The sequence below is a fragment of the Saccostrea cucullata genome, unplaced genomic scaffold (genome assembly GCF_032062105.1).
Source record: "Saccostrea cucullata isolate Sc308-1 unplaced genomic scaffold, CSIRO_AGI_Scuc_v1 ctg1438, whole genome shotgun sequence".
In the NCBI taxonomy this organism is placed as follows: domain Eukaryota; kingdom Metazoa; phylum Mollusca; class Bivalvia; order Ostreida; family Ostreidae; genus Saccostrea; species Saccostrea cuccullata.
The window spans coordinates 88,805-109,307 of NW_026920305.1; the positions used below are offsets into that span (position 1 = coordinate 88,805).

At 34.6% G+C, this 20,503-nt stretch overlaps 1 protein-coding gene across 1 annotated transcript in view; it reads right to left on the reverse strand.

Moving 5' to 3' along the window:
- Positions 1-20,503, reverse strand: part of LOC134246648 (alpha-(1,6)-fucosyltransferase-like) — a 134,719-nt gene that overhangs the window by 71,243 nt on the left and 42,973 nt on the right. Inside the window, exon 4 of the mRNA XM_062729024.1 lies at positions 1,299-1,545. Coding sequence (XP_062585008.1) covers positions 1,299-1,545 — 247 coding nt within the window. The remainder of the gene's footprint in view (positions 1-1,298; positions 1,546-20,503) is intronic.

Below are 20,503 nucleotides of genomic sequence, written 5' to 3' on the forward strand. Positions count from 1 at the left end.
AGCTGCAAATTTTGTCCTATACTCAGCACTCAGGGCCATTGAGCAGGGAGTGATCCTTTTCGTGCCAGCACCTACTGAGACACGGGACCTCGGTTTATAGGGTCTCATCCGAAGGACCGGTCTCCACGTCCCACAGTGGGATTCGAACCCATGACATAAGGATTGACTCCTTACTTCGCGACTCTAGAGCAGATGCTCTAACCACTGCGCCACGCGGGTGAAGAGAATATCTCTCTAATATGAATATCCCTTCTGATGTAAATATCTCCTAACTCTGATGTGAAGATCCCTCTGAAGAGAATATCCCTTTAATATGAATATCCCCTCTGATGTAAATATCTCCTAACTCTGATGTGAAGATGCCCTAGCTCTGGTGTGAATACCCCCTCTGAAGTGAATATCCCCTCTGACATGAATATCCCTTTTGAAGTGAATATCCCTCTAAAATCCTAGCTCTCATGTCCCTCTGATGTGAATATCCCCTAAATTCTGATGTGAATATCCCCTAACTCTGATGAGAATATCCCCTAGCTCTGAAGTCCCTCTGATGTGAATATCTCTTCTGAAGTGAATATCCCCTCTAATATGAATATCCCCTCTGAAGTGAATATTTCCCCTGAAGTGAATATCCCAAAACTCTGATGTGAATATCCCCTAGCTCTGATGTCCCTCTGATGTGAATATCCCTTCTCATGGGAATGTCCCCTCTGATTTGAATATCCCCTAACTCTGAAGTGATGTGAATTTCCCCAAAAATTGATGTGATGTGAATATCACCTAAATCTGATGTGAAAGTACACAAGTTCAGTTACTGACAGACACAGGGATAAACAGGAAGTTGACAATGAATTTGAACAAAAATCTGTACATGGCATCCCTTCACAAAGAGTGGCTAAAATTTCAAACAACTGCAATGAGTAGTTACTGAGGAAACTATAAAAAAAATTCCTGATAAACAGAAAGTTGACATCAGATTCATACAAAAATGACTCCAACCATTTGGCATACCCAAACAAAGAGCTTACTAAATTTTCAAACATCTGTTGTATTTGCTGAGAAAACTTTGAAGCTAAAGGGTATATCATTTTGGAAAATGGTATTAAAATAGACAGCTCGATAAATGGATTGACACCAGTGCACCTTACCTTCACATAAGGTGCTCTGGGATTTTATCAGTGAAGCTAAAAATATTCATCTATAAATTCGTAAACAGTTACTGGTAGTATTAGAAAAATTCAACACTTTTCTGCTTTCCTAATGAAAAATTCCAACTTAATTGATTCCCTCCCTTTTCTTACCCAACAATAGGTCCCACAAAGTTCAGTTCTTGCTTGGCTCGCCTTAGCTCCTGCTTCAGATGAGGTTGAGGCCTTGTGAGGTATTTTACAAATTGTCCAATCCACCATACAGTGGGGTCACCATGGACACGGATTAAACGGTCTGCCAAGTCCTTTGGAAAGGACAGGGGGAGGTAATCTGGTCGAGGATGAAGGCTGTCAATGATAGGCATTTCTATCACCTGTACATTCTCTATACTGCTGGGCTCTGTAAGAAATTGACTTCATTACTACAGTTTAAACAAGAGGCCCATGGGCCTTACAGGTCACCTGAGTATCATGCAACAACTTTCCAATGATTAAGTTTGGTTCACATATTCGCAATTTTGAAACTAGAACTGTCCAAACAGGACAAAATACCCCCCGCTGGGTTTTTCAGAAGTGCTAAATCATGAATATTTTATGGATCAAAGAGAAGAGAGAAATGCTAAAACATTTTTAGTGCAAATGTAATTGCTCATTATATTTTTTATAAATGAAACAAAGGCGCAGCCTAATAAAAAAAAAAAAAAAGACTACATATACAGACCAGACACGAATTATGAACTTTTTCTGTCAGTGACCTTGAACTTGCATAAATGACCTTGGTTCAAAGTCATGACACAACCTCAGGTCATAAGCAATGTTTGTGTGAGGTAGTAGATTCAAGTTTTTCCATAAAAAAGATATGGACCAGACACAAATTATGAAATTTTTCTTTCAGTGACCTTGAACTTGCACAGATGACCTTGGATCAAGGTCATGACACACCTTTAGGTCATGAGGAATCTTTATGTGAAATAGGAACCTACCAAGTTTATCCATAAGATATGGACCTGATACGAATTATAAAATTTTTCTTCCAGTGACCTTGAACTTCCTCAATGACCTTGATCCAAGGTCATGACACAACCTTAAGTCAGGAGAAATCTTTGTGTGAAATGAGAACTTACCAAGTTTATCCATAAGAAAGATATGGACCAGACACAAATTATGAAATTTTTCTTCCAGTGACCTTGAACTTCCCCAAATAACCTTGGGTCAAGGTCATGACATACCCTTAGGTTATAAGCAATCTTTGTGTGAAGTTAGAACCTACCAAGTTTGTCCATAAAAAAGATATGGACCAGACACGAATTATGAAATTTTTCTTCCAGTGACCTTGAACTTCCCAAAATGACCTTTGGTCAAGGTCATGACACACCCTTAGGTCATGAGCAATCTTTGTGTGAAATTAGAACCTACAAAGTTTATCCATAAGAAAGATATGGACTGGACACGTTTGCACAGACAGACGGACAGACAGCTAGACAGACAGACGGACGCCGGACAAAATGTGATAAGAAAAGCTCACTTGAGCCTTCGGCTCAGGTGAGCTAAAAAAATTAATAAGAATTTTTATTTGATACAACAGATATCTAAGAATGTAGGGGGGTATCTCCATCTCTCTCTCCCTCTCTTGTACATTTCTTTGTTCAATAAAAACTATGATAGCACATTACTTTTTTAGTTTTGAAACTTTAATCTATTACAAATAGTTTGATTGCCTCTTTCCATCATCTTGTCCGAGTATAATCATGGCCGGGAAATGTCTACAGATACATGTAGAAGTTTGCTAAAATAATCATCATAAAAGAATAAAAATGACACATAAATAAGTAATATTTTGCATTAGAATTTTAAAATATGTTATATTCTCCCTCACTTCATTGTCCAAATATAAATCAATTAAGTGCTAAATAATCAACAAACACATGTGTCGTAAACAGGATGCTGCTCACTAGCTCTTTATTTTCAATATGCAAATAACCTCAAGATACATGCCAATTTCAAATCATCTACAGAAGATTCCATTTGTATATCGTCCATTTTTTACACAAAATAATCTTAATACAGTGTACCTAACAACTTGATATTCAAAGAACTGAGCGAGCTTAGATAAACGCCCAACCCTGTGAACTGCTATTTATACCAACAAATCACGTGACCATAATTTTTGAACACGTGACAACTTTGGCTGCACATAAGTATAAAGTGTATTCTGCATTATGTCAACAGACATTTGTTAATAAAAAAATCCATTATTTTACTCAGAATCGCCTTGGTACGGAAATACATGTATGGTTGTTTCAACTGGGTACAACGTAATTAATTCATTCTATAAATAGTAGTTTTATCTTCTAAAGTCCACACATTATTTTATTAGTTGAAATAATAAGCATATTTACTATATAAGTGGATTAATTTTATATTTATACTATGCGTGTTCGGTAACAAATACACTTTTTATGGCAATTAAAATCCTGTTATTAAAATATCAATTTTAAACATACATATGTGCAGAAAAAAAAAGGTTTTTATTATTTATTTATTCATCTATTGTTTATCTATATTTTAGCACCTGAAATTAGAATTATAGAGTAATAGAATAATTTCAATGCAAGGAAAAGATCAGAGGCATTCTGAATAAATTGTTCATCTTGCGCTCACGGTTCATTCACCCTTCACTTTGCGCTTGCGTTCACGCTCTGTTTGCATTCTGCATTCACTCACCGTTTACCAAGTTGCGTTCAGCTTTCGCACATCGTTCACTCACCGTTCACTCTGTGTTTCTTCAGCATTCATTCACAGTTCATTCACCGTTCAGGTGGGAAAGTAGAACATTTTAGGGACTGTACCTCTGGGTACTATACAACTAGAGTAAGCATGCTATGTGTATAATTATGATAAGCAATGGTGCCTCTTTTAAAATTGTGAATCATGGCCTCTGGTTTAAAACATGAACCGAATTCAATTGTTCGAAAGTTGTTGCATGTTACTCAGGTGACCTCAGTCATCAAAAGTATATTTTTGACTGGTTAACAAAACATTTTATACTTGTTTATCCTGTTTAAATTTACATAATATGACTGCTGACTGCGTTTACCATTGGTTAGGGGACGACCTTTGATCCAGAAAGGGGGGGGGGGTTTAAGTTAGGTTTATTTTCATGGCAGGACATATCATTCATTTCCAAGATGATCTTTAGGGAAAATTATCAATTTTCTTCTTCACAGAAAAAGTCTGAAGAGCAAAGAAAAAAAAAACAATAATAATAAATAAAATGTCCAAACACTTTTCCGTTTGGGAAGGGGGGGGTGCTTGTATAGGTAACAATTTTCTAACCCATATATGATACGTATTATACCAAGGGTTTAAAAAATCATTGCTGAAAAAATGACCTGTGGATGGGAATTGTAGATATTATTCAGTATAATTTTTTTTTCCTTTCAGCCAAAGACATTTTCAGTTTTTAAAAAAATTATCAGTCTCTATATAATAACATTCAGTTTAAAAACTCATTTGCTTTCTAACGCTGTATTCATTGCAGTCCTCCAGTATATCACTCTGACTGATCGTGAGACACAGTAATTCTTTAAAAAACACAAATTTATAATACTGATATTTCAAGTTTATCTTGACTCCCGTTTTGAAACTCTTTAGACCTTGACACTAATGCTTATGTACAGAGCTGATTTCCTGTACTATGTAGTCTAGCTTGTACATTTCACCATTTTTCACATATCAAAATTATTCGTTTGCATGTAGGATATAAACAGAGGCTAAAATTTGTATGCACATTAAATAAACAGGAAAAAACAGTTGATTTTACTTGAATTCCAGGATATACAAAGCTGTATGCTGACAATATGTAAACAACTTCCAGTCATTTGTGTACAATGATTTTTTTATCTTTCTCACTGAAGAGCTCACAATTATCAAAGGGAGATAATTCAATTTCAAAGCTAATGTCTGCTATTTTAATCAAAGAATTCTCATATTTATAGAGGGAATACCAACAAGATTTTAACATGCCTTTCAAAATTAAATGTTATATTTCTCATTTCTGTGAGTAACATGAATTGAAGTAGCCACATTTCATTAAAAAACTTTCCCAAATATTGCATTTTTTCAGGAAAAATCAACTTTAGACACCGTTTCCATGGTAACTACTCAACATTCATATGATCTAACTATATTTTTTGAAGTAGTTTATGAGGTGGTACTTTCCAGCCAAATTTGAAAAAAATCTGTGACTATGCGTGCCACAAAAGTTTAAGTGGTTACAGAGAATGGGTATTAACATGTATGTTACAATATATCAATGTACAGTAGATCCACACTCGGGGCATTGTTATGTCTCACCCATTGTGGTGTCATAATTACAAACATAGGTAATCAGAGATTACAGACCTCACCTCAACAAATGTTGTCTTTAGGTCAGGCAATGTCACACAATTAACCAACAAAAAGTGTACATCCAAAAATGCAAAATTTATGCAATTTTGATCAGATATTTTGGAATAGACCTATATAAAAACTTCAAACTAGTTCTTCATCATGAAAATGTAATTATAAGAGGCCAATGGGCCACATCACTCACCTGAGCACATGGGCTAGTTAAAAAACACGAATCAGCTCAGTATTGAAAAGTTTACTTGTTGGGGGAGGGTGTGTGTGTGTGAATTATTCATTACTTGAGAATATCACTATATCAATAAAGCATACATGCATAATTATGCCATACTTGAGAAGAAGAGTTTTAAAGATTTTTCCTATATATTTCTATGTAAAGATTTGATTGCCCATTATGGCCCCACCTTACCCCAAGGGGTTATGATATGAAAAACTTGAATTAACTCTGAGGATGTTTCCTTATTATTATCACCAATCATAGCTTTGCTAATCTTGAGAAGAAGATTTTAAAAGATTAATCCTATGAATTCCTATGTAAAACTTTGATCAGCCATTGTGACCCCGCCCTTTCCTCGGGGGTAATGATTTGAACAAACTTGAATCTACACTACCTGAGGATGCTTCCACATTAGTGTCATCTTTCCTGGTCCAATGGTTTTGGAGGAAAGATTTTTAAAGATTTTTCATATATATTGCTATGTAAAACTTTGATCAGCCATTGTGCCCCGCCCTACCCCCAGGGGCCTTGACAAACTTGAATCTACACTACCTGAGTATAATTCCACATAAGTATCATCTTTCCTGGTCCAATGGTTCTGAAGAACATTTTTAAAAAAAATTTCCTATATATTCCTATGTAAAACTTTGATCAGCCATTGTGGCCCCGCCCTACCCCGGGGGGTCATGATTTGAAAAAACTTCAATCTACACTACCTGAGGATAATTCCACTTGAGTTTCATCTTTCCTGGCCCAATGCTTCTGGAGAAGAAGATTTTTTAAAGATGCCATTAATTTTTCATTAATTCAAAGTTATCTCCCCTTGGAAGAGGGCTTGGCCCTTCATTTGAACACACTTGAATCCCCTTCACCCAAGGATACTTTGTGGCAAGTTTGGTTAAAATTTGCCTATTGGTTCTTGAGAAGAAGATGAAAATGTGTAAAGTTTACCACGGCGATGACAACGACAACAACAACAGACAAAGGACAAATTTTGATCAGAAAAGCTCACTTGAGCCTTCTGCTCAGGTGACCTAAAATCCAGCATCTGAAGCAAGTTTGAGAGTTTTCATCCCTTGATGCCTCATTTTTGCAAGTTTGGATTTTATAAGCCTTAGGCCTTATAGTTTGTTGGTAATAGACCTGCACCAATAACTTTTACCTGGTCCATTATCTGAAAAATGTATGTCGAATTCAGCATCCGAAGCACGTCTATTAGTGTGCATCCTAAGATGTATTATCCATGCAAGTTTGCTCAACATAGGGCTCATAGTTACTTGGAAATGAAACCTGCATAAAAAACTAACCTTTTCACTCACCCAGAAAACTTAGGTCAGATTCAGCATCCGGAGCCAGCCTGGTAGAATGCATCTTAAGATGTATCATCCATGCAAGTTTGGTCATTAATGAGCTCATAGTTACTTGGAAATGAATCCTGCACCAAAAACTTTAACCTGTTCACTCATCCGGAAAATGTAGGTCACCCCCACCTCTCGCTTCCTACCATGTAGTGACTAGACATAAAAGGATCAGAAACTGTTATTCTATAAATTTATATGTTTAATCCAGTTGATGATTTTATATTCCAATTCTCTAAATAATTTATGGAATTAACAGAACTGAAGATAATGAATGTTGTAATGAAGATATGTAACATTGTCAAAAATTCATGATTTTGAATTACAATTCTGTAAGTTTAAGAGATTTAATTTTTGGTATATCAGAACTTAATGGTCATTTTTCTGGTTTTCTTTGTTCCCGCAAAATAAATGGTAAGGGGGAGGGGGTCTTTTTGCTTATTTAGGGTGGGTGCTTTTTTCCTACTTTTTTTGTACCAACTTAAAGTATACTTTTTTCATGCTTTCATTTTGACATTTTATTGTACTTTTTAAACCTGATCAATCTAAAAAATGTACAGTGTACTATTTTTATACTTTTTCTGCATACATTTTTGTACCTTTTTGCACACCTTTTTGTAATTTTTTCTGGAAGTATACTTTTTTTTACACCTTTTCATCATACATTTTTGTACTTTTCCAGAAGTATACTTTTTTTGTACTTTTTATGAAAGTGTTTTTTTTTTTTTACTTAATCTAGAAGTAAACTTTTTTTTTGACTTTTTCTAGAAATATACTTTTTTGTACTTTTTCTAGAAGTACATGTATACTTTTTTTGTACTTTTTCTAGTATACTTTTTTTGTACTTCACAGACATCTATATGCTTGTCTAAAAGTATACTTTTTTGTACTTTTGTATGTTTAAGAGATTTAAGAATGTACTTTTTTGTACTTCCAATTGTACTTTTTATATACTTTAGTCAAATATAGAAATGTACCAAAAGTATACTTTTGTTATCTTTTTCTCATAAAGCACAAAAAAGTATACTTTTTTTGACTCAATTTGGAACAAATGTTCCAAATTTTTTGTACTTTTGTTTTGTACTTAATTTGTACTTTATTTTGGTATGGGCACTGTTTAGAACCTTTCTCTTTTTTGAAGTACAGCTAGATCATGAATAAATAGGGTGTTAATATTTAAAAAGTGATGTCTATTTATACAAATTAACAAGGGTAGAATGCAGTATGCTAGGTAATTTTACAAAGACCCTAATTGCTATATGCTAAAATGTATTCTATAAAACAACCAGAGAAGTTTCAATCTGTTGAAGATGACATGATGAAAAATGAAAGAAAAAGTGAGCTAGCTCACATACCCCACGCTCCCCCAAAACTTGACGGTGAAACACATAATGAAAGGCACAGTGCTTTTTAAAAACATAGTATAGATCAAAAAGGGCAATAATTGCAAAAAAATCTTCACATTAAAATGTCTTACATATGAGGACATTTAAATGTGGAATGAAGTTTCTAGATAAACAATGGAATCAATATTTCTTGGCATTATACAAATCCAAACATTAATTTGAAGTGGTTGGGGGGGGGGGGGGGAGAAATTTTCTTGAATAATAGGCAAAACTCTTTGGGATAAAAGAAACTATATACAACAGTTTAAGAGGAGTGGTTCTGACAAACTGTTCATTTCTATATTCAAAATATGGCCAAAAAGTCTAAGTTGGAAAGTGTGGAAATTCCCGGAAAAATAAAGGAATCGGAATTTCCTGGTAATATGCACATCTACACATTGTGTCCTAAATATCTGCAAAGTTTGAAGAAATTCTGTGCAGTGGTTTATGAGGAGTTGCGCTGACAAACTGTTCACCTCTATATTCAAAGTATGGCCAAATGCCTAAGTTAAAAAGTGCGGAAATTCCCGGAAAAAATGATGGAATCGGAATTTCCTGGTAATATGCACATTTACACATTGTGTTCTAAATACCTGCAAAGTTTGACGAAATTCTGTGCAGCGGTTTATGAGGAGTTGCGCTGACAAACTGTTCATCCCTATATTCAAGGTATGGCCAAATGCCTAAGTTAAAAAGTGAGGAAATTCCCGGAAAAAATAATGGAATCGAAATTTCCTGGTAATATGCATATCTACACATTGTGTCCTAAATACCTGCAAAGTTTGACGAAATTCTGTGCAGCGGTTTATGAGGACTTGCGCTGACAAACTGTTCATCCCTATATTCAAGGTATGGCCAAATGCCTAAGTTAAAAAGTGAGGAAATTCCCGGAAAAAATAATGGAATCGGAATTTCCTGGTAATATGCACATCTACACATTGTGTCCTAAATACCTGCAAAGTTTGACGAAATTCTGTGCAGCGGTTTATGAGGAGTTGCGCTGACAAACTGTTCATCCCTATATTCAAGGTATAAGTTATACCTACAAAAAAGTTATAACTACAAAAAGTTATAACTATAAAAAACAAGGAATTATTTTATCTGGGAATAATTATTTTCCTGGGAATTCACCCTTTTCCTGTGGATAAATTATAAGGTGCCCTATTACCCCTTAGTTACTCAAAAAATAAAAATGGTAGTGACATTTATGCCTAAATGTAAGTGATATTACTTAGATGAAGAAAAAATGTTTATATCACATTACTTTCTGTTCTGTATTCTCTATCTTTTTATCAATGTTTCCATTTTTTTTTCTTTCTCTATTTCTTTTTTTTTTTTTTTGGTGTATATAAATTTATTATTGTTATTCAATCTCATAATATAAGTCTAAGATTTACTTCCGGTAGAAGGGGGGTGGGGTTAGCTTTTCAGTGAAAAGCTAACCCACCTTAGGTTTTCACTGAAAAGCTAACCCCCCTTAGCTTTTCACTGAAAAGCTAACCCTCGACGTAAATCCAAGTTTTGTTCCATCGCTGGCAGAAAAGGACATGGCAATTTGTAATTCCTCACCGCAAACTGTATAATAAATCGTTAGAAACATCGTAGAAGCGATTATTCATCAAATGTAAGCTTAAAAATAAAACGAGTGTAGCCCATGGTAGGCCATTGCAAGTTACCGATTTCTCTTCGCGAAAATACAAAGTGATTACGATCGAGGCGTATAGAATCCTGATTGATGTCGCGAAAGTTCGTAAATTTCCTGATAAGAAAGTTACAATAAGCCATTAGTCCGTATTGTGAAGCGTTATTTACAATGACAAGTTCCAACAAACGATATCCATTACTGCTGAAGGTGGCATCTCGGCGTCACTTCCTTATTCCATGACGTCATGTTCGCAGTGTCTCGGGACTTTCCGGCGAGCTCGGAAAAACACGAGAAATTTCGATTGATCAGAATATCTGAATGAAAGTAATAATGAAATGCATGGATTACTTGATAAATAAATAATATTAATTGCAATAGCATAATTTTGCCGATATTTTCTATAAAAGGTATATTTTTCATGTGATTGTGAAAACTGATCATCCGATAATATTGATCGGTTGTATGTTGATTTACGCTACGTCCCATTCATGATGCATATAAAAGGTCTATAATCTCACATCTTTTCAAAGGGATGGGGTAAATTTATCCACGATTGAATACTATTGACATGGCTTTTTGTATATCTATATCATCGATATGATTACAACGTTTTTTTTTCTTCATTTTTACAGGTATATACTAATTATATTTAAAAGATTTCACAACAGGTATAAACACGTTGAGCAAGTTTATTTCATTCTATTTCATTACAGCTGACCGTTGTGTTGATTTTTTGATAATGCTGTGTGCGTAAGTGCATGAAGTTGTTTTCATTTTCTTCATTCTAAATTTCATTACAGCTGACTGCTGTGTTGATTTGTTTGGTGTGTGTGCATGCCGCATGATTTTTTTTTCCAGTCGGCACTATAGTAATGGAATGTTCTATTTTCTTAATCCAGTTAACTTTACAGTCTCGTATCGGGCGAGGGGACTACCAAATACTATGTGCGTGCTTGACAGGTGATGTACTGTAGGTCTTTCTTCATAGGAAATGGAATAATGTTTTGTGTTCATGCAGTTATTTTTACATTTTTTCTCTCGTGTCCAACTCAATCAATGGCCATAATACTTGCCGACCACAAATTTTATATCTACAAGGTTAAATAAAACTTGAGTTCAACTTGAGAAAATTTAATTTGTTATGATCTTTCTTGTTGAAATATCAGGATCCACCTAAATGATTTTCCCAATCTAAAACGCTTTTAAAGCATAAAAATGACATAGTCTTTACTGTTGTACGACACGTACCTGTGCAGTACATGTGTGCGTTTTGAAATCTTTCATAAATACAACAAAGTGGGAGGTGTCTGAGGCGGATCAAGCAAATTTAAAAGGCTTGAAGAATCAAGACAGGAAGAGATCTTCAAATCGAGAAAGATGGAAAAAAAATATCAATAAAAATAATATAATTCAATCATGCTTGATATTCCCACTTCGTTACACAAAATATGATTTTGATATTGTTTTAAAATACACCCAACCAGTAATGAAAAATATAGAATACTTTGTTCCACAAAATATAATTTTGATATTGTTTTAAAATACACCCAGTCAGTAAAGAAAAATATAGCATACTTACAACATAATTCGATTTTTAAAAAAAAAAGTAGAAGAAGAGGATGGGTGTCCAGCCAAATGATCGATTGTGTGAGAAGGGGTGAGGGTGTCAGACTGTCGATAATTCGGACTGTTCTGACATATAAAAAGATTTATTTTAATTAATTTATTTGTTTTGCTAATTTGTAAAGTTAGATGTTTCTCTTCTGTCCATTTTTCCTTGAAAATAAATGATAACTCATATTTTTCATTCAATTCCTCCTTCTATTATGAAACTATCGCTTCATTCCAGATTTTCTCATTATGATCAATTCGTATGGTACGTGTTCGTATGGTATACGGTACTTGATTGCGTGGAAATTCTGACTCCAGGGACTTTCCCCGCCTTTCACTTTATTTTAAAAGCAAGGTTTATACTTTTAAATCGGAATTTTACAAAACATATTACATGTATTATTTGATTAATAAAGAACAGTAGAGTTTTTTATGCATAAAAATAAAAGACATAGTTTGATTCTGCATGGCAATAATTGGTGTATTGCTTGAATGCCATGAATGTTAAAACAGGGAAAAAATCTTGATGGAACTATGGGATTTACTTAAGAAAAAAAGATTTAATGGATGCACACCCCGCACTATATCAGTGCGTGTACTTGCTTGATTTTCATCTTACTGTGGATTCTGATTTCTCACCGACTTGATAAACACTTCACAGTTTCCTCTCCTCTTTTATTTTGAGATCTTTACTTGGTCTCATGTTTTCCAGAGAAACTTTTATAGGAAACTATTGAAGGAACAAAAAACACAGTTCGCAAGCGAGAGATTCCCTGATTCTATGGAGCAGATGGAACGTTGAATTACGAAGTGTATAGAAACGCCGGAAAAATGGAAATTGATCCTTCTGCTCTGTTCACCTTTTTACTTCGGACCCCCCCCCCCCCCCCCCCAGGAAACTCGGACCCCTTTTAATTTAAGTTGTTCTGATTCTGCATAATATTTAGATATGACGGTAAGGCGTACACTATGTAGCTTTCAGTGAGATTGAACATAATTTCAAATTAAGTGTAAGGCCGTAGAAAAGAAAGGGGGGGGGTCGATACAATTCGGTCAATTCGTACCTCACGAAGGCTACGGAATAAGACAAGGTTTATCGAATGGAGTGGGTGTCCCCCAAAATTCTGCCTATACATAGTAAACTGTGGACATGCTGCCTTATGTTAGGTGATTTTATTATATGCTGCGGTTTTATCATTACATGTATATGCTATGGTTCTATTATTGATGCACATGCACGCGTCCGTATGAGGAGTACATCTTTAACAGAAAAAAAATACATATACTAGCATTCAATTAATACATTTCAATTTTCAGTGTCGTTCGATTATCCTGGAAACTTGGTCGTAATGTTTTAGTCCCCCCCCCCCCCCCCCCCCCCCCAATTTTTCCATCGAAGCCATATATGTGGTGTATTTCTAAGATTAACATAATAGTGTAAATGCACACGTAATGTGTTATGTATACGTTAATTTAGATAAAAAATTTGAACTCAAATAACCTTATATGATGTTTATAATTTAAATTGCTATTGCTTTATTTGTGTGTAATTGTGGTGAATGTTAATTTTATCATCCGTTGCACAGAGCAGGAAGAAGAGATATATTAGATGATGTATTAAGTGTTTTAACTTCTATTCATTTCAGTCCATCTCTTCCTTGCTCTTTTCTTTGCTTGTGTTCCTTGATCTATTCCTCTTTCTTATTCTGACCGCCCGTCTGTCTTTCTGTCTTTAACACTTTCGTTTCCGCTAGATATCTTGATGCCTTTGAGAGTTTACAATAAAATTTAACATAATAACTACAGACAGTACCAGCTATAGAAAAAAAAATATTGCGTACAAAAAATTAGCGCCCAATTCTTAATTAATTTGTCCAAATTCCCACCTCAACTGTACATACAAAAGCTATATATTTCAAAACATTCCTTTGACCCCTATTTTCTACTCTCATATAAAATATCTGTACTAAGCCCATTGGGCCAAATTATATATATCTTGCTTTTCAAAATGGCAGTGTACATAGAGGCAATAATTTCGATTGTTTTCAATTTCAGGCCCAGGAGGGCTATGTACAACAGTTGTGTTGCTAGAATTCTTTGAGAAAATAAAAGAAGTTGAAACTTATTTGAAACCCTCTTTACAAAGAGTATAGACTTAAAGAATGGATGGACTTAACGCCATATTGCGTATCTTTTTGAGAGTACTAAACCAAGCTGTAAATGAAGTGAATCCTAAATATTTTACAAGCAATTTTCATTACCGCTACATAGTCATTACCACTACAAAAAACATTACATTACCGTTACGTATAAAAGTATACATAACCGCTACATTGCCTATTTCGTTAGCCAGCCACTTATGCGTGTACAGATTGATGTAAAATACAACATGCATAAGACCTGTATCCCCTGAAATACAAAATCTCACATTCACACCTGACTCCAAAATACGTATGTACAAATCATGGACTAAGTATTATATTCAATTATTTGAAGCAGTTTATGCTTACAACGCAGCAACCTAAGTAAACGTTTTATTTCACACTGCCATATATTGTTATACCTTCTGTCGACATTGCCAAAAATCTAGAATAGAACTGTTACTGTAAAACATCGCGCTGAATTCTTTGTGAAGGCTTTGTGATTGGAACTTATATTCTATACCTGCATACCTGGCTGATTCAATGTGTAGCGGTAATGAGTTGTTTTCCACTGAAAAAAATATAGCGGTAATGATCGGTCGAAAATTTGGGAAAATATAGAGGTAACGAGTTGAAAATTTTGGCGATGTAGCGGTAATGTTGACCTCCCAGAAAGAGCTACGAATACTTAAGCTGCAGAACCGCAACTTTCCGAAAAATATATATATTACTAGTATATCGATGGACTGGAGAGCTACAGAGCCACCTATGTGGCACTTTGAAAAAATTACGCACTTTGAGAATTTTTTTCAAAGTGCATTAAAACTGGGACAAAATCAACGCACTTTGAAAAAAAAAAATTTCAAAGTGCGTTAAATTTAGGACACACACAACGCACTTTGAAAAAAATTTCAAAGTCTGTTAAAAGTGTACATCAACATTTTTTACCATGTTGACATTCAACTCACTTTGAAAAATAATGGATATACAAAAATTCTAGACTTTAGTGATTGAAAGAATCAATTTGTAATAATTATACCTTTCGAAAAACTTTTTAATATACGTGTATTGATTTACCCTCATTGAGAACAATGAGAATATGAGTATATCTAGAAGGTCCCTCAGTCCAAGAGTTTCTTATACATAGCCATCGGTAGCAATTGAAGGTGGACCCTCCGCCAAGGTACATGTAATACCCAATTTTTAAAGCCTATATTATGTATAACCCCCCCCCCCTTCCGGTACCGATGCCTATGTTACAACCAAATATATGTATTTGCATAACTGATGACGTTGAAAACTTTCAATGAATTTTAGTTTACATTAAATGCATGCAAACTGGAAAATATTCATTAAATAGAAATGCAGTAAACATTTGATAGAAAAAGAATTTTCAAAGTATGGAAATTTCAAAATAACTCGCTTTCACATCCTGAAGTGACTTTATCACCGAAAAGTTATCTAACAGGTTCACATTATTTATCATACCTAGGATTTTCAAGAATATTGACCGAGCCATAGACATTTTTTCAAAGTGCGTAAATATGGTCGATATCAACGCACTCTGAAAAGAAATTTTATTTTTTCAAAGTGCGTTGATTTGGTAGCAAATTTAAAGCACTTCGACTTTTTTTTCAAAGTGCGTAGTAATACCTATTAAACCAGAAGTCTCTGTCGAGACTGTAGCTCTACTGGTTTATACTGATCAAAAACCGATGCACAGAATTATGTATCTTAGTGTAGTCTACTTGTGTGATAAGTTATATTGAAATCAGACCAAAACTGTAGAAGGAGTAGCATTTTAAAGGAATTCCATAGAAAATTCTACTTTTAGTAACCATGGCAACACCGTTCATTGAAATCAAAAACCGATGCACTATTACATGTAAATTTGTGTAGTTTACTTGTGTGCCAAGTGATAATGAAATCAGACCAAAACTGTAGAAGGAGTACCATTTTAAAGGAATTTCTCAGAAAATTCTATTTTTAGTAACCATTGCAACACCGCTAATCGAAATCAAAAACCGATGCACCATTTTATGTATCTTAGTGTAGTCTACTTGTGTGCCAAGTGATATTGAAATGAGACTAAAACTGTAGAAGGAGTAGCGTTTTAAAGGAATTTCATAGAAAATTCTATTTTTAGTAACCATGGCAACATCTTTCATCTAAATCAAAAACCGATGCACTATTTTATGTATCTTAGTGTAGTCTACTTGTGTGCCATGTGATATTGAAATCAGACCAAAACTGTAGAAGGAGTAGCGTTTTAAAGGAATTTCACAGAAAATTCTATTTTTAGTAACCATGGCAACATCATTCATCGAAATCAAAAACCGATGCACTATTTTATGTATCTTAGTGTAGTCTACTTGTGTGCCAAGTAATATTGAAATCAGACCAAAACTGTAGAAGGAGTAGCGTTTTAAAGGAATTTCTCAGAAAATTCTATTTTTAGTAACCATGGCAACAGCGTTCATCGAAATCAAAAACCGATGCACTATTTTATGTATCTTAGTGTAGTCTACTTGTGTGCCAAGTTATATTGAAATTAGACTAAAATTGTAGGAGGAGTAGCGTTTTGAAAAATTGTTTACAGACGGACAGACAGACAGACGGACGGACGCCAGACGCATTACTATCGCATAAGCTCTTCTGGTCTCTGACCAGTAGAGCTAAAAACTGTATACATTGCGCACAAAAAAGTGCTCTGTTTTTCGACTTATTTCTCCATGTTTTTCAAACTGTCATCTCAAAATATTACTAACCGTGTGTTCCTAACATATTCTTTCACTATTTCCACAACAAAACATTCTTTATAATTGTTGTTAATAGCCCTCCTGGCCATGAAATTGAAATCCATGAAAATTTGTATATTTATACTGACATTTTGATTTGCAAGATTAGTTCGGTCCAATTCGTACAGATGTAAACTATGAGAGTACTTGATAGAGAGGTAAGAATTTTTTTTAATCTAGTTTTTTTACAACTGATTTAAGAATTTGGAAAAAAAAATAATCCAGAACACAGCGCACTTTTTTGTGCGCAATAAATACACATTTTTTAAAAGGGTGGCACTGTAGCTCTCCAGACTGTCGATATATTTTTTTCGGAGAGCTACAGTTCTGCATAGCTACGTATACTTGGTTGTATTAGGTAGAACATTTATACAAGAGCAATGCCTTAATTGTTGCCTTCAATCAAAATTAAACAGTGGTATTTGAGTGTCGCTGTCCGGATTTGACATGTACCCAGAGAAGTTTTAATAGTTTTCAATCGGCGTCCATGTCGACATCTCCTCTCTCTCTTGAAATTTGATTTTGTGTATGGCAGTGACGTAACATCGTTTTTAAAAGTGGGGGGGGGGGGGGGAGCCAGAGAAAATTTCGTTTAACATTTAATACCTGAAAAGTTGACAAGCAAAAAAGAAATTTCCAAACTCAAAAATCCTATTTCTGGGGGTGGGACATTTTCAATTGTAAAAGTAATGTTGGGAAAAAATGGGGGACCAGCCCCCCTCCCCCTGTTGCTACGTGCCTGTATGATATTTAACAGTGATGTCACTATGAAATTTTTAAAAAAAATGTTAAGACACGCAAAATTTAAAACAAGTAATTTGTTAAATTCTGATAATGGCAACCATTTCTGATACGCTACTCTCCTCATGAATTCATGAGGAGAGTAGCGTATCAGAAACCCTTGGCTAGCGAAGATGCAGCAAAGTATACGCTAAATTTTCAATCACCTGTAATGAGCAGTTGCTGAGAAAACTGCTACAAAAAATATTAAGTATGGTACGGACAGAAGTACGGATAAACAGGAAGTAAACATCAGAAGTAAACATTAATAGAATCATTCATTACTACGAGTGTGGGATAGTTAAATTCCACCGAGGGGACAAGATTCACGGTCTAGGACGAGGCTTTGCCGAGTCCTAGACCGTGAATCTTGGCCCCGAGGTGGAATTTCACTATTCCCACACGAGTGTGTAATGAATGATTATTTTTTCTCGCATTATTTCCAAAATTACGGCCTGTAAATGACGTCGCCATGATAGGGCTAAAAATATGAAAATAAAAATTCTTTTAATTTTCCATCTAATTAAAAAACTAAATGCACCATCGGATAGAGCGTACCTGAAAATGGTTTACACGTAGTGTAAACTAATAAAATGAATTTCAGTCCATGTAAATTAATTAGATAGATAAAAACTAGGAATAAAAAAACTTATCCATCCGATACCGTAAACTTTCATTCAAGAAGAACCCTCCGCGATCTAAAAATAGTGCCATTTAAAAAGTGAAAATACGACAATGTTTTGAATTAAAAAATTTATCTTAATAAATTAAATGACAACCTTTTAAGGATATGTAATATCTTTTAACATTATTACAACTTCTTCATATAAAGACGGAATGTTTACGTTATCGTTCGCGTCATAGTAATACACAGTGTGAGACAGAAAAATCTCACACTGCTGTCTCACACCGGACAAGTCAATCTTACACTGGTGATTATGCGAGAAAAGTGTGTCCCACCGTATGACATGCATTAAAAAGAAGGTACTAAAATGTTAAGCAGTTGCTGAGAAAACTTCGACAAATAACGGACAGACGCACAAGTAGAAAAGATTAAAATTTAAAGTATTTGCGATGAGTAGTTGCTGAGAAAACTGCGACCAAAAATTTGTGACGGACAGACACACAAGGGTAAAAACAATATACCTCCTTCTCCATCGAAGCGGGGGTATAAAAATAAGCTTATGGAATACTTTATTGGGAGATAAAGACAAAAGACATGCATTTATTTGTTTTTAGACTTGAATTATATTGAAAAATAATGATGCCATCGTGTCTTCTTTCGCAAAGTACGAAGCTTAGAAGTCAATTCTTACCTGGCGACTTTGAATCCCACTGTGGGAAATTGAGACCGGTCCTTCGGATGAGACCGTACAAAACGAGGTCCCGTGTCGCAATAGGTGCTGGCACAAAAAAAAGATCCCTCTCAGCTAATGGCCCTGGGTGCCGAGTAAAGGACAAAATTGCAACTCTCCACCGTCAAGTGGTGGCGTCTCTGTATGAGTGAAAAATTCTCGAGAGGGTCGTTAAACAATAATTATACAATCAATCAATTAATCTTTGCTACCCCAGCAGTATTTGTCGTGTAATTTTAAACTTAAAAGACAGCCATGCAAATCTTTTGCGCATCTGCCTGTGTCTGCAGCTAAGGAGGCCAGTATGCATGTAAATCTCGTGCAGCTGCCTTTGTGCTTGACGTGAGCGAGAACTATTGAAATTGGCATGGGAGACCTCGTTTAATTTAAATGTATGTCTATATTTTTAAAGTCTTAATCTACAATTTTATTTCTGAAAGAATAAAAATGGAAAAATAAGGAATCACTGTCTAGTTAGTATAGTATTTCAGGGACATCAACGATAGTGGGAAACATGGGTTAATTTATGTATTTCCCACCATCGTTGATGCCTTGGCATATTATACTAACTAAACAGCGATTCCTTAATTATCCACATGTGTTCTTTTTCGTTTTTTTTTTAAATCAGTTTTTAGAGGTAATTTATGCATGGTGCAGAATGAGTTAAAAATACTTCGTGAGATTTAATTCTTGGACATGTCTAATAAGATAGCAGTTTAAGAAAAAACAACACATATTGCTATATACACAATATAGTAAAAATAAGTCGTAGATTAATTTTTTTCATGTCGTTGATTAGAAACATATTATATACTCACATAATGCATGATTATGGGAAATAATATTTATAACTAGATGAGATCTCGTTGCGAGCAACGAGTAGGTCTTCCGTCCGATTTTTCGATAAGATATGATTTTGACAATGATCTTTGTTAAATCATAATGATATCAAGACTTCTCTCCTTTGATTAAATTCTTTTACTTTCTACTATAAAATTATTAAATACATGTTGTTATCATAATGGACGAGTCTTTTGGCCCCTAAGGGCCCCTTATTTGAGGGGTCAGACCCTTTCTTCCTATCCAATGATCAGGTTTATTATTTTAAAGATTTTTTTTCAACAACTATTAAGATATTTCTTTTCGTTTTTGTGCTATGAAGGATAGAAAAATTAGAGGCCAATCCTTTATATCCTTAATGGGATGCTTTTGCATATATATAGAATAGTTGTATAATGTTTAAAAGACAACATTGAGCATCTTTTACTCGATACCGTTTATCAAAACATTTCCCGTTTTGGAGATATAAAGAATCCAAGAATGAGCATTTTGGTCCCTTATGACCCCTTATTACGTAACATATTATCAAAATTTTACAAAGCATTGATGCAGATTGTTATGATAAACATTTTTGCTTCAGTTATTTATAACAAAAAATTGATAAATAAAGAGTTATAGATGAGAGATTTTGGCCCCTCTTTGCCCTTTATTTGAGGGGTCACACCCCTTTTCTTTATATCAAATGATAGAAAATTTAAATCGGAACAACTTTTATTATCTATCTTTTAACAAATTATTGACAGGTATCAAGATATCAGAGAAAACGTGTTAAATTTTGCGAGATATTTCCGAGCCTATTTTTCGGCTCAGGCGAGCTTCAA